General features: G+C 40.1%; 1 protein-coding gene across 2 annotated transcripts in view; it reads left to right on the top strand.

The window, feature by feature from the left end:
* Positions 1 to 15,533, top strand: part of PLPPR1 (phospholipid phosphatase related 1) — a 143,529-nt gene that overhangs the window by 93,351 nt on the left and 34,645 nt on the right. For both annotated transcript variants that reach the window (XM_005533898.2, XM_088054285.1), the window contains one exon: positions 11,062 to 11,250. In XM_005533898.2, the coding sequence (XP_005533955.1) occupies positions 11,062 to 11,250 (189 nt within the window). The remainder of the gene's footprint in view (positions 1 to 11,061; positions 11,251 to 15,533) is intronic.

Here is a 15,533-nt window from a genome sequence, read left to right as displayed (position 1 = left end):
TAACTAATGCTCCTAAATGATAATCCTTTTCATAGCTTTTATGATTTATTTTCTAGGTAAATAAAATATATATTTAGTATTGATTTTTACAGGGACTCTCTTGCTAATAGCAACACACATATTAATTGATTCCACAAGAGAGGGGGATTAATTTCCTCCCTCCTCAAGCTGTTGCAGAAATGCTTTTTCCCTGCTGTCAGTGATTAAAAAGACACTACTGTGCTTTTTCCAGTTTCCATCACCTGTGCTGCTGCATCTTTCCTTTGTTCATTCATCTCCCTGCCTCTCTGAGGTACACAAAATCTTGTGCAAGTGCCCAAAGCATTGGCTGACCACCTGAAGCTTACAGGGACATCCTGTAGGAAGAGATTTAGAAGACCTGTGTTGTCCCTCTCCAGCATCAAAGCCTAAGCTTTTCTCAGACAGAGATGATGTAAAGAGGCTCTCCCAAGGTAGCCCAGCTCTCTGTGAGTGTAGTGAGTATAGTGAGAGCAGGCTTACAAGACACAGTGCGGATAGATGTCCCTCTTTCCTTCAGGCTGACAGTTTCAGCCTGTGATCAATCCATGGATTATACTTACCTGTCAAAGAAAGTAGGCTTAAATTTCTTACATAAGAATCACTGGTGAAAAGTAAAAGTCTTTACATGAAAAGGTTGAAAAATGTTGTTTTAAACTGAGAAGGCTAGAGCAGTGTATAAAGTGCACTGAGTTATATAGACTGAGGTAATCAAGATGCTTTATACTTATTATAAGCAACTTATGTTGCTTATTTTAATTTTTGCATATGAAAAGATTGTACTGGTTAGGGCATTTTTATGGCTTTATGTCTGTTGCCATTAAGAGACCTATAATGCTTTAACAGCACAGTTATAGCTGGAGAAATCTGGATTCTTTATGTGGGTGATCTCTTAGGTAACATTAAGCTATTACAGTGTAGCACATTGCCATTTTTCAAGGACCATTATATAAAAAAGAAACTGAAAGAGTTTTTAACCAGATGCCGGTATTTTTAGAGGTCATGCTTCTCGCACAAAACAACTTCTGCTGAAATAAGTCTCTTAGGAAGACATTAACTCCATTTTTTTTTGTCTGAGCATGTCTTCTTCAGCCTCGCAAACTATACCTAATCCATACTTAATTACTAAAATGGTGCAATAAGACAATAAGTTCATTAAATGGACTTGTGAAAAGCTCTGCAGAGGCTGCTTTGATTTATACACAGCTCCAGCTTCAAAAGCCTGTGTGCCTTAATAAGCCTCTCTGCCTCCACTGCCCAGCTTGTACCTGCACACTGAATGGACTTCAGAACTCCTATAACAAAGCCGTGTCCTGTGTCGGGCTGCTGCAGACACAGTTGCTGTCTGCATGAAAAAACTGGTTTCACACAGTGACATAAAAAAACTGATTTCAGTATCAGCTATACAAATTGAGGGAGAGAGAGCACCTTGAGGAATGGCAGTGTAGAAAGACCACTGGATTTCATATTTAATCTGACAGTATAAAAGATATGGTTACTGAGCATAATGAAGTCATTCACCTGAACTTGTTTTACCATTACTTGTAATTCTGACAGAGAATTTCTGTTTTTTCTGTCTCTTTCATTATGCAACATAATGTTGTAATGAGCAGTACTGTACCTATTTTTTGTCCTTATAGTTTTACAATATTTTCATTAAAAGTAGGTGGTTTGCTGCATTCAGCTTCTTGACAATAATAAAAGATTGTGCAGTCAGACGGATCCTTATAATCCATTACAAACATTCATTTGCTGCAGTTGCAAGTTTTAGGAGGCTTTGCTGTCCAACACGCTTCTCTTTCCACCGAGCTGGGTCTGCTGCACCAGTATGAAGGTGAAACCTTTAAAAGGGAATCACTTGTGATTAAATGGCACACAACAGATGCTTCACAAACTGTAGACCAAGGCTTTTTTTTGATCCCTGAAGGGTTCATCCTGCCAGTTCCCATTAACAGCTAATGGGAGACAAGCACCTGCCACCCTCACACCTCAGTGTGAAATTTCAGCTGCTGGCACATCTGGATCAGATTGACTTCTAATTAATGGTAGTTTTCATCTTCCTTGTTATTTGTAAATATAAGCTTGACTAAAGGCATGTTCAACATTTCCTTACCACTTGACCACTCCTTCTTAAGACATTGTAAGTCTTTCAGCAGAGATGATTTAAGGAGCCCTGAAAAGAATTCCTAGAGGGAATACTGTAAAAAGGCTTGGCAAAATAACTGTTTCAAGTCAAAATATCAAAATCCAATATTTTCTAGGAGTCTGCAATTCCTCTCCCAGAAGGAAGTGTTATAAATGAAATCAGCTGTTATGAATGCACTCAAGAGAGTGATATGATTCAATCAAAGAAAATTTTATTAATTACAGCAAGCAAGCAATAAGCAAAAAATCAGAGCGCTGGGCGACAGGGGAGTCTCCGCTCCGCCAACTGCCGCGTTTCCAGTTTCCGTGTTCCCCCTTTTAAGTGGTACGGCTTCCGGGTTACGTGTCTTTTCTCGGGTGTCTCTGTGCATGTGTCTCCAGTTGCTAGGGGGTCTTTTTCTGCCTTCTGATGGTCACGGGATGAAGATCAAGAGTCTTCCTCAGTCCTATCCTTTTGACCTTTCTTCACTGTTTCCTTTTAAGGTTTATCTTGGTAACTTTCTGGAATTCAAGAAAGCTCGCAAGGCTGTAAATGATTATACAAGCATCAGCAGCCTTGAACTTCATCCTGATTTCGCAAAGCACAGTTTTGCAAAGCATCGCATCTACATGTTTAGGCGAACAAAAGGTCTCTATTTATCACATCAGCCAAATTTTATCAATAGCAACTTTATTGAAAAATTTGTAAAATCGAATTTTGGAACAGCCACAATCAAGGTCAGTGTTGAGCCCAGAGTTGGTGCTGTGTGAACTCTGAATCAGCCTCTGTCGCACTGATTCCCCCAAGTTCACAAACTGTCTTTTGGAGAGCTGTCTTTTATACAGTTTTTTCAGATTGAGGCCATGCAGCTTCAGTTTCTTTCTTTTTTTTGTGTTGTTAGATATTCATATTTCTGCTGCTGGACTGCTAATGAGTTTTCTGAAGAGAGGGAGTTTGAGTTGTTTTTTGGGAAAGGGGGATTGAGATGTATGGTCTTGAGGAATTCGACTAGATCAATATCATGTGTTGATTACTGAGTCGTTAGTGGCTTGTTTTATCTGGGTGGACACATCTCTTCACGGTGTTGTCTTAATTGCTGGGTCGTTCTCTTGCAAATTCCTGTTTTTCCAGCAGCTGCTTTTGCAATCTCAAGTTGCTTGTGGTTTTTTGCATAAAACATGCTTTTATACTTGATCTTATATGTGTACAATAAAACACAAATTATACCAAGATTATTATACACCTTAACAATTCCTTTCAGCAGTAACTTAGGAGTTACTGCAGGACACACGTATGCCATGGCTGTTGGATGCTCAAGTGTGTCTATTCCAAGAGTCATGCTCTCATCACCTCTCTCAAAAAAGCACACCAAATTGTTTCAGATTTTGTATAACAGTGGGTCACTAGAGTTCAGGCAGAGGGGGAGGTAGAAAAATGGTCAAAATGGATGGAACTGTGAGCCACAGCATTTTTGTCAAGAGTTGAAAATGCTTGTGTGCAGCTTTGTGGTGCTCATGAAACTGAGGCAGTTTTAGTTAAAGAGGAGAAAAACACTGAAATTTGCTGGAAACAAACTGAGCAAGGGCATCAAGAATATTTCAATGACTGTCCACTAAGGAGCACCACATGCAAAACATTGGTTTGACCTCTTTCAGGAAGAAAAAAAAAATCATATTTTATGTTGCCATTCATGTGCAAGAACAGTTTCTCAGTTTTCAGTCGTGCACATTAAAGATGCTGTAAGATATGAGTACTCTGTGGAAAGGCTGATAAGCTGAAATAACTTATCTATTTATGTATAAGTTGCAACAATACTATGAGGGTTTCGAGTTTACTCATAGGGAGTTGCAATATCACTTTATATGAGTGACAAAACACACAGCAAAAGGAGATTTTTGCAGTGGCTGTGTGTGTGTCTTACAGGCTAAAGGGTAAGCGTTTATGGCTAAAGTGTACACAAGAAATTTTCCCAGCATCTTCCTTTTCTCTATATGTTTCTTGGTCCTCTGTTAATAATTCTGGGGAGTCTTCGGTCTAGGCTGATCAAAATATGTCTCCCACAGTGTCTTCCCTGTTCTAATATTGATCTCTGTCTTTTGCCGCTTCATGCCCCTTTCCCAAGTGGAGTTGCTCTCTTGCTTTCTTATTTGCAGAAGAGGGGCCTCTTTTATGTGAGTAACTATTTTAAAAAAATCTCCTAATTATTGAGGATACAGGGAAGTGCTTTGCAGTGAATTATGAGAGTGTGGGATTTCAGTCTTACTACTAGGAAGTGCAAAAATTTTATTTGGATGTTAGTGCTCTCGTTGAGTTTTGCTGTCAGAGACTCTATGCTACAACGATGAAGGATTTCTGGATGTACACCAGTACACTAGAGTTAGTGTAACTAACTGTACTGCTTACTGCAAAGATTCTATTTCTTAATACTCAGGACACAATCTTTTATTGAGACCTGATTAACTCTACGCCAAACAATTACCTGTTTCCCAGAGAAGATTGCAAGACTTGCTTGCTATGTCTTGAACATTGAAGAAAGTAATTTTTTGAATGCAGAGTATGCCCACAGGTTAAACAGGAGCAAAGGTGTGCAGTGACAGGAAGGTCTGTAAGGGCAGAACCAGTGTAGACTCTTGGAGCAGGGCAGAATTTAAAGGTGTGTCAAGATAGGATAGTAAGTGCTATGTAATTAATACATTTCAATGACTGAGGGAAAAACACACCCCAGTTGCTTAAGTCCAGCTTGTAAAGATTGATTTAAATTCAGCAGGAATTTTTAAATGGGGCTGAATGAGACTCACAATTTGTTTTCTTAACACTATCGTAAATAAGCTTCTACAGAATCAGGACCTAAGCATATACATAATTGAGCGTTTTCATGTGCATATTACTGACTAATCAAAAAAAATTTGATCCAGAAGAGAAATAAATATTGTCTTTGCCACTGGCTCTGCTGTGACCTGAGGGCAGTCATTTTATCTCCTCAGCTTTTGTACCTTATCTGTAAAATGGTGAGAAGAGCATTTTCTTACCTCATAATGGAGCAGTGATGATAAATATTAAGGATTATGACACAATTAAACACTCTGCTAATGGAGGCCATTAAGCACTTCAGATTTAATAGCAGCCTTCTATTCATTGGCTGCCTTTCTGAAGATACTGAACATTTTTAATTTTCCCCAAGTAAACTCAAGGAAATTAGTAAAAGGATTAATTAATAAGACCTACAAAATTTTAGCGTGAAACTGCATTGTTTTTTCTGAATTATGTAATGTGATGTTTAGTATCTTTATTTTAAATCAGCCTACCTGTTCTTCTTCCCTGCTTCCTTCAATGATTGTAAACCTGAAAACAGGGAAAAAAGGAGAAAAGGCTACAAAATTCAGACCCACTGATTTGGACCTCAGAGTGCTCATATTCCAGAATGTCTACAAGGCATCACTGCAGCTGTTCTTTGTCCCAGAACCCAGGGAAAGTTTACTGCCTTGCAGGGAGCCCTTCTGTCTATGACATTCCTGCTTCTGGCCAGTTTGACCCCTTCTTGTACTTGGATCTTCTTGTTGTCTGTTATAAACTAAATTCAGCCAAATTTATCAATAACAATTTTATTGAAAAGTTTTCAAAATCAAATTTTGGAAACAACCACAATCACGGTCAGCGTCGAGCCCGGGATTGGCGCTGGGTGAACTCTGAATCAGCCTCTGCTGCACTGATTCCCCCAAGTTCACACTGTCTTTTGGAGAACTGTGTTTTATGCAGTTTTTTCAGCTTGAGGCTATGCAGCTTCAGTTTCTTTCTTTTTCTTGTGTTGTTAGATATTCATATTTCTGCTGCTGGACTGCTGATGAGTTTTCTGGGAAGGAAATGAAGTTTGAATGTTTTTTTCAGGAAGCAGGCTTTGAGATGTAGAATCATGGTGAGTTTTTTCCCTCAGAAGGAAATGAAGTTTGAGTAGTTTTTTTTCAGGAAACCAACATTGAGATGCATGGTCCTGAAGAATCAGATCAGGTCCATATCAGGCATTACTCACCAGGTTGTTAGAGTGCTTATCTTTCTTGGGCGGACCCACCTCTTTTCAGTGTTACCTTAATTGTTGGGTAGTTCTCTTGCAAATTACTGGTTTTCCAGCAGCTCCTTTTGCAATCTCAAGTTGCTTGTGATTTGTTTGGTTTTTTTTTCACATAAAACATGCTTTTAAACATGATTTTATATGTGTACAATAAAACAGGAATTATACTAACATATATCTGGCACTGTCTGTGCCAGATCACTCTTCAGTTAGTAATTACCACTGCCAAGACACTACTAGTAGAATTCTCCCTGCATGAACAGCCAGTTAAACATATATGAAATAGTTACCATGTGGAAAGGAAAAAAGGAAGGGAGAAGAGTAATAAGTTTCTGGTTGAGTTTTGCTGAGATGCTGCTTGAAGAAGTGAATACTCAAGATGAGTCACAGGAAGTTGCAACACAGCAGTAGTCAGGTCTTCACTGACTGTACAAGCAGCAAAAATTTTGTGCCTTGTTTGTGGTATTAGCTGACTGTACTTTCTGTATCTCACATCATCCCTTGGGATATGGTAGTCAGTTTAGCTGGAGGTCAAAGTGCTACTTTCTGCTGTTGCTGTTTCCCTGTGTTATAAACGTAATAGCAAAATAAGGTTAATATAAAAAGCAATTTATTATAAAACAATTTCAATCATAAGCAACGAGAAAAAAAAAACACAATAAAATAAATCAGCGCAGCGCCGGGTGGACAGGGGTCTGCACCCAGAGGTACAGATTTTTCCAAATCCACGAAGGAGGGACTGCAGTCCGGGGTTTTTATAAGGATTTTCGTATCCTGAGGCAAAACCCAGAGTGGGCACAGTCCAACAAAGAGTCTAGATGTGCGGTTGAATAGATTTCCGGATCCCTTGAGCTGAGTCAATAGTCAACTGGGCAGAGTCCTTTCACATGCGAATGGTTCTGGGTGCCTTCTGATTGCATCTTTTGGTTGGACTCCAGGGGTGGAGTGTCCAGGTCGGGTGCGAAGCAGATGGATATCTCAGCTGGGCTACTCTCATTGTCTGGCTTGATTGCCTGTGTCCTGCTCTTTATCTCGGGGTGATAAGCGTCACTGTGGATTGTTACCGCCTGACTCGGGAAGGAATCTTTAGATCATACTACATTTTATATCTTTACGTTATTGTAAATATAACATATATTTCTTTATTCTCCTTCACGAATTTTTATCCAATGCCACATTTATCACACCTGAGAGGGTGGATGTCACCTACAGGATACAATGTGTCCACAATTCAAAGATTGTATGGTTTTGATTTTTTCTGACTCAGAAGAACAAAACATAGAAACACAGGGAGTGTGAAAAACATTGGGTTCATTACTGAGGTGTCTCAAGACCAGGTTGGAAGGTGTCCCTGCCCAAGGCAGGCAGATTGGAATGAGATCAGTTTTAAGGTCCCTTCCCACAGAAATCATTCTGTGATCCTCTGATGTATGATGTTCTAGGTCAATATTAATGTTGAGTCAGTCAGTCAGGAGCTGTATTTTATATGCAGGAAGGGTTTTTATGCAGCAGAGTCAGCATTTGACAATGGAAAGGTCAAGGTTAGTTGTGGAACTGCTGTCTAGAGACTACATTTGGGATAAGTGATGTTTTCGTCCTGTATGAAAGCACCTTATTTTTTGAAAAGTGTTCTTTTTTTCCCTTATGACACCCAGAGAAGGTTTAAAGTTCAGAAACCTGCTTTCTCCATTTTCCAGTAAGAGGAGAAAGAACAGCTGTCTACTGTATCATATATTTTTTATTATCTATCTCTGTTTGTCAGCTGGGACTAGCAACCTGAAGTATTTCTGGGAGTATGTTTGGGATAGGAGGAGTGGGTCAGATTGCTTTTGACAGCCCAGGTCATATGAGGTGCTGGAACTGAGTTTAAAGACCTCTATGTCCAAGCATCCTGTAATCTCCAGTGTGCTTATCTGGGCATGTCAGGTAGAGCAGTGATAGTGTCATTGCCTTTCTCTGGTGTTAATTAACAAAGCTGAATTGCCCAGGTTGATCAGAAAATCTACAGCTGCTCAAGGAGTTAAATTCAGATGTAAATTAACCCCTGTTTCCTTAGTTATGGGACACGATTTTTTGTACTCATTGAGGTTGATGTAAAGATTTCTGGGGAATACACAGCAGCATCTTGCTTTATGTTTGTTAAAAAGAAAATTTATTCTAGGCAGGTCTTGAAAATAATACATCTACAAAATGAGATGGTTAATTTTAAAGGTAAAAAATAGCTGATGGAATGTCATAACTACAGCTTCACTGTGACAGTCTTTTAAGTCTGTCTTACAAGTGACACAGAGAAGTTGTGAAGACTCCATCCTTGCAGTTATTCAGAAACCATCCAGGTTTCTGGTTTCTGTCCTGGGCAACCAGCTCAAGGAGCTGCTGGAGCAGAGGAGGGTGGACCAACTGACCCCCAAAGGTCCCTCCCTACCTCAACCACTTAGGGGTTCTTTGGTCTTCTACTTTCATCAATGACTAATATATTTTCATTATTTTTTTCCAATTTTAGTCCAGCTCTTACTCAAATATACAATGTCTTTTATGGCTGGCTGTGTGTGCAGAGATGTGCCAGAGGAGTGCATGAATAGCTTCAAGTGTATCTTTGAGATGGAATTGCCAAAATTAATTTTCATAGGTCGTACAGTAATCTTGCAGCAATACAGTTTTGATGCTGGATCCAGAGATCCTGGAGGCAAAATACTAAAACCAACAGTTGGTTATTCAACTTTTTTCTATGGTGTGGCAAGATAACTTGTATAGTTATAATGACAAAAATAGTTGTATAGTCACAACTTCCGTAGTAATGGCTCTAGTCTCCATAAAGAAGATTTTGAATCAGATCCTGTAGTCACAATTTAGAATTATAGGATTTGAGTTAGAAAGAACTTTTAGAGGCCAGCTAGTTTACCCCCTGTGCAGTGAGCAGGAAGACCTTCCATTAGACCAGGTTGCTCAAAGCCCAGTCCAACCTGACCTTGAACACTTCTAGAGATGGGGTATTCATAACCTCTCTGGGCAATCTGCTATTCTTTACGACCTTCATTGTAAAATACATCATCCTTATATCTAATCTGCATCGACCCTCTTCTAATTTTAAAACCATTACCCCTAAAATAAAACAGTTATAAATCGGTATTAGTACTTTTGTCTTGTGTGATGACTGTGATGTGAGATTTTCTTTGCAGTGTGGCAGAGGGAGAACAAGAATTAGTAAATCTGCTTATTTTCCTGAGGTGAGGTTAGGGACACCTTTGATGATATTGTTGTGATGTGTTGCTGAAGCAGTGTGGGAAGCAGATGCTGTGGATATATACAAAAAATGTGGATTGCTAAGCTTCCAACCAACCCATTTAGGAGCCATAAAGTATGAAAAGAGAGACCAGAAAGGCTCCTTGCAGTTCATATCTGTGATATAAAGGCAGCTTCAGACTCAAGTCAGTTTTTTCAGAAGTGGCTGTGGTGAAATGGATAAGTCAGGCAGTGCACAGAAGTTCCCACACATTCTTGGAGATTTCTGAGTAGGCTTCTAAAGCTTTACTCATAACAAGGAGCTCCAGGGAAGGTGAGTGGCAAGAGGAAAGTCTTCCTCTGGATGTGTCTTCATCTGAGACACAGAAGGCTTGTCTAAATTAGTACAACATGCACATTCTCCAGTGTTGGGGAAGGTGAAACAGGGAAACCTTATGAATGTGATTGTTTGGCACTAGATTCTGAAAATATGAAGGCTAGAATCAAAGTAGAAATGAAAGCCTGCTTTGAGTCCTAGGATACTGAGTAGTGGTTAACCATAGAACAATAGCCTAGCCAGCTAAAGGAGAATCCCTGTTGATAAAACAATGTCCTTCTGATAAAACAGAGTCCAAAGGTCAAGAAGCAAGGAAAGAACTTGTAAAGTTTTGTAGAATCTAAAATGCAACACTGTATGTTAATATAGGGAAGCGCATAGGCTGGATGTAGATTCTATAGTGGGTGTGTCTCATGGTGATCGGTTACTAAGAATTAGAATATTCACGATAGAAAAGGATATATTGGATTGTAACAAGAACTTCGCTCTCTTAGCTCTTAACTCTTACCCCTTACCTCTTACCCCTTTACCCCTCTCCCCCACTCTTAACTCTCAGCCCCCTCTCCCTGCTCCTACCCCTCTCGTCTTCCCTGCTCACTCCATCTGGTTTTTCCCTCTTTCCCTCTGTTGCTCTTACTCCCTCCCTCCCCCTTCCAACCTCACCTCCCCTGCTCTACCTGTGCTCTCTCCCCTCCCCCGGACCACGTGGACGCCGAGGCTGGTGGCGGACACGGGTCTCCCCTCCTTTTACCCTTATAATAAATTGCTTATACTTGAACAGCTTGACCCTGGAGAAGTCTCTTACCGCGAGCGAGTGTTTTTTTCACTCCAATACTCCAGCACAGGCTTGCAACTGCAGTGGGGAATGTTTTGGCTTTAGCTTCCTCTAGGCTTTGTAATAATCCTTTCCCACTCCCTGCCACTGAGCACAGGTCTTAGCTGCTGCTGTCTCCTGCCATACTGCCCCTTGCCCTGCTGCTGCCATTGATCCCCGTTGTGCTGACACTCACATGCTCTTTGATAACATGGAGCTGTGTGAGTTCCCATCCCCTGTGTGCCGCAGCATGGACCCGCTCCTATCTGAGATGTTCATTAGTGTTGTTTGCCAAAGGTTTATGTAACAGATGTTGCAAAGCAAAGGCACAGAAACACACACACACACGCCATTATGGCAAGGGTTGTCAGAGTGACGGTGAATGGAGGATGGTCCACAGGACTGGAGTAGCTCGCAGGCACAGCTGCATCTGTTCAAAAAGCAACTAACGCCTCTCTCTGATTATGCTTTATTTTCAGCTCGTCATCATGGCTGGGACTGTTCTGCTTGCTTACTACTTCGAGTACACTGACACTTTTCAGGTGCATATCCAAGGTTTCTTCTGTAAGGATGGCAATTTGATGAAACCATACCCTGGGACAGAGGATGAGAGCTTCATTTCACCACTTGTTCTCTACTGTGTGCTGGCTTCAACTCCAACAGCGATTGTGAGTATGAGGAATTATTTGAAATCCCCCTGACCACTTCATAAATAATAATGATAGTCCTGTAATATCTTTGTCCCCTCGCCTCTCTGTTCAGCTGTAACTGATTTACACTTAACCAGATCTCTATTTTGTCTCAGCTTAATATGATCTTCATCAGTTATCTCCAGAAGTAATTATTCTGCGGTAATCACAATGCAAGACTGAGGGTTAGAGCTTGTTAAGGCTTTTACAATAGCTTGCTTACTTCACTGATTAGTTATGAATTTCCTGGGCTTCAGAGATGCTCTAATTTAAAGTTTATGTATTACTGGAAATAAGAAAACAGGATAAAGCTGAACTAAAATCCAGGTCAGTTGTGCAGTATATCCAGGATTATTTCCTGCTATGATAAAAGGACTGTTGAATGGCCTTAAAAGGCTTAAAAAAAATAAAAAATAAATAATAAAAAAAAAGATGAGGAGAAGGAGGCTAAATACAAAGAAAAATATGAATGCAGTTTCCTTTTTGTTTATAATCTCTTTATTTTGGATAGTCACTTAACTTTTTTTACCTGATTTTCTTCACCATTTTTACTATTTTACTTCAGCCAGTAAACTGAAATGTAGTATTCTATGCAGATGAAAATATTCAATTAGCTGAGTACATACAATTCCAAACAATTTATTGCATTCACTAGTTAGCAGAACTTCTGACCTTTTCCATTCTCCACACAGAAATTTGCATATTTCACAACAGCCCCAGCTTTGCTGAATTGTAATTACATTGATAAATTCCTGTCAGATGGTGTTGTTTCATTTCTTTCTCTTTATTTCTTCCCTGTCAGTATTTATTTCCTAAAATAATTTTTCTTTTCATCCCTTTCAAAAGTAAATTAAAGCTGTACATGACATATTTACCTTTAAATGGTGAAATGCTTCACCATAGTCTATTTTAAGTTTTGTTCTGTAGTGATTTTAGTGCATCAAATCATGTTCTTGTCATAGAATGTGATAAGAAGTGTGAAAGAGATCTGCAGAAGAGACAAAGGTTTTAGTACAGGACACTTTCTGAAAACAAGAAGATGTTTTGAAGTGGATTACATAATGACTTTATAAAAAACATCTGCAGTAACAGAGTTATTTTATGTATTGGATCTTGTTGCATGTCAAAGCTTTCATTTTTGTGCTGCAGTGATAGATTATTTGAAAATGAAAAAAAACCAAAAAACCAAACCTTCACATTTTGGAACTTCCCCATCAACATAGTGCCAATGTTCAGGGACATAGCTTTCACAAGTGCTTTTTGTAGATGTGGGTTCACAACCATGCCTTGATTCCAGAGCAATTATGTTATTAGGAGGTTTGTCCCTTGATTACTGATACAGCCTTGGATAATGAGTGTTGCTCTTTATTTGGATCTTCTGTTTAAATCCTTGTTCTGCCAAATTTTGATGCTAACCTTTCAAGTTTTGCTCCACTGGATCAGAATTTCTTTGCTTTTTAGTAACCCAAGAAGTAATTTTCCTAATCACTATTCTTTATGAAAAGCTGAGTTGGAGTCTTGACTTGGCAGTGCTGGGTTAATGGTCAGGCTTCACAATCTCAAAGCCCTTTTCCAACATGATCAGTTCTGTGATTCTGTGAAGAGTGTTTTATTTGTAGTTTCTGTAGCCCATGTTAAACACAAAGAATGAAAGGCTGTAGTGAGTATCAGGTTGTTGGGTGCTGAAGAGACTTTGAGCTTAGTGCTGTGTGGAGCTGGACTTTGTGAACTAACCCATCCAATGCAAACTGTTCAGAAATGCTAGCCTGGGTCCATAAGGACAGTCATTTTACCTTGGGTGAATGGATCCAGGGTTGGGTATAACTGGTAAACTCTGCTTCTTTGGCTGTGCTGAACTGTTACACTGGATACATTGCTCCACACAGAGAAGACACTGTCAGGGTCAGCACAGGGCTCTTGGCACCATGCTTAGCATCAGTGATCTCTAGCTACAACCTCAGGTAGACAACAGGTCAAACTTCCCTGGGAAAACATTTTTATTTAGATTTTTAATGTAGTATTTATTAATGCATTGTCTGATCAAAAAATTTAATTAGGTGTATCATTGTATTGTATTATTTAAAGATAATTCAATTATTTAATGTCCTATTACTCAACATTGGGCTAATCTTCAACCAGAGCATATGTCAGAGGTATGTTTTTCTGTCCTCCTGACTGATGCTCATCACAATATCGTTGTAGGAATAACTTCACTTTATTTCTCATTCACACCTTTTCCTGAGAGACCTTCTCTTTGCACGGTATTTTCACACTTTGCTTCAGTTTGTAGCTGACTCTGCAGATTGAATTTTGGCAATGATCATCAATAAAAATCTTATAAATGAGACAAAGTGAGCTTAGATTCTCCCTAAATTCTGTATTGCACTTCTCTGCTGGTTAGTCCACTCAGAGTGTGAGTATCCTCATCTGTCATCCTGTACCCAAATGAGTGCTGCCTCTCAGTCAGTCTGTCCACAGCCCTGGAAGAGATACTTGATCCAATAGAATGTCCCAGGGATTTCAGTGAAAGGAGAAAATGCAGCTATTTCTATTTAGATCATGATGATTTGTACTCTTTGAAAAAACCGTCCAAAAACCTCCACACAAAGAAAAGAACCCACACAACTGTGCATCATGGGAGGGAGTGTTGTGTGCATTCACTGTCAGGTAAGTCAGTAGTTTCACTCCCTACACTTTGTTCTCAGGAAGAATCATCAACATTGTGCAGCTCCACCATGAAAACATGACTTAAGCCAAAGGTAATGCAAGTCCCTCCTTACAGTTACTTGTTTCTGCTCTGCACAACACTTACTGCCTCACTTCCTAATGGCAAAATGGTTGATTTGGCAAATGGTTGGTTTGATGTGGCAGCAAACCTGATCTCTCTGTCTTGCCTTCACATTAACACTGTCCTGGCACCTCGTGACATGAGAGGAATGTTTACTGGTGGAACCCAGCAGCAACAAGGTACTAGCTCATAATACTATCTAAAAAGGCTTTTGGAGCTATGGAAGGTATCCTGGGGATTTGTACAAGCTCTCTCATCTGAGACACAAGCAGCATTGTGTGCAGTCCTGTGTGCATAGGTCTGGGGAGGACTCAAAGCCATTATTTCAGCACATTATTTCAGTGAGGTGTTACAGTGCCTGCAAACCAAAAATGGACATCTATGTGAACTTAATGGAATCTCTTTATGTCTCTGTCGTTTGGCTATGACATTGGGCATGGGGAAAAAGAATGCATGTGTTTTATTTCTGAGAGCACTTTGCAGAAGTGCTGCTGTGGCTTGGTACCGCTGTATCTGCATTTCCCTGCACTTTTAGTGGCAATATGAATGTGACTGGCCTGGTTTTATGCAGTTTCATTTGTTGTTTTTGAAACATTTCCCTAAAAATATTCTGGGACAACTCCACTACATCCATCAGTGTCCCAGAACTAGCTTTGTCTATTACAAGGTTACTGCAAAGTAGCCAATTCCCTATCTGGTACTAAACAACCATTCCAGAGTTCAGCACTGCTGCCTGCTCTGCTTCAATGTATTTATCTATCCACCCGATAGATAGGAGCAGAGAGGCTTAGGAACAGAGCCAGCTCACTAAAATTAATAGTGAACAGTGGCAGAAAGCTTAAAGGGCACTGTTCTCACTGTTCTTTATAACCGTAAAGTGAATAGAAAGTGCCACACAAACTTCACTTGCTCTCCTTCTGTTTTCAGGTTGGAAGTAGCAGCCTACATGTAATCTGTCCAGTGCTCTTAATTTGTGCAAAGGAGTGTTTGTGTTCAGATAATATTGGAATCAGTCAAACCAAACCAGTCTGATTATGAGTGAGAAGCTGAATTACAGTGTTGATCCGAAGCAGGAGGAAATTGTTCCAACTTCTCTCTACCATCTGCACTCACTTCTCAAACTTCAGAAACATCATTCTTCTAGATGGTTCTCCTGTTCTGTCTTGATTCCTTGGCTTTGGCTGAGCACAGCCGTGTTACTACAGTGATTTATTTCTGTAAGGAAAGCCAGGGACCCTCTGCCTGTCTTGGCTGATTACCCTGTGGCTGCTCAGCAGCAGATGCCCGGAAAACCAAGAATGTCTGATGCAGCTCAGAGCTCTGTTACAGCAGCTCCTTCCCAACTTCTTCAGGCAGGAATCACCAGGCTTTGCTGGTGATGGTGCTGCCAGAAGGCACAGCCTGCTGTACTAAATCCTGCTGTCCACCATGCCTCACTCCTGTGCTGGCACAGCAGGCTGTGTCCTCTGCCAGT

This window comes from Pseudopodoces humilis, chromosome 4 (assembly GCF_049639895.1).
Source record: "Pseudopodoces humilis isolate 2021_Gansu_Grassland_sample_001 chromosome 4, ASM4963989v1, whole genome shotgun sequence".
Taxonomy (NCBI): domain Eukaryota; kingdom Metazoa; phylum Chordata; class Aves; order Passeriformes; family Paridae; genus Pseudopodoces; species Pseudopodoces humilis.
This window is presented reverse-complemented; position numbering and strand designations above follow the sequence as displayed.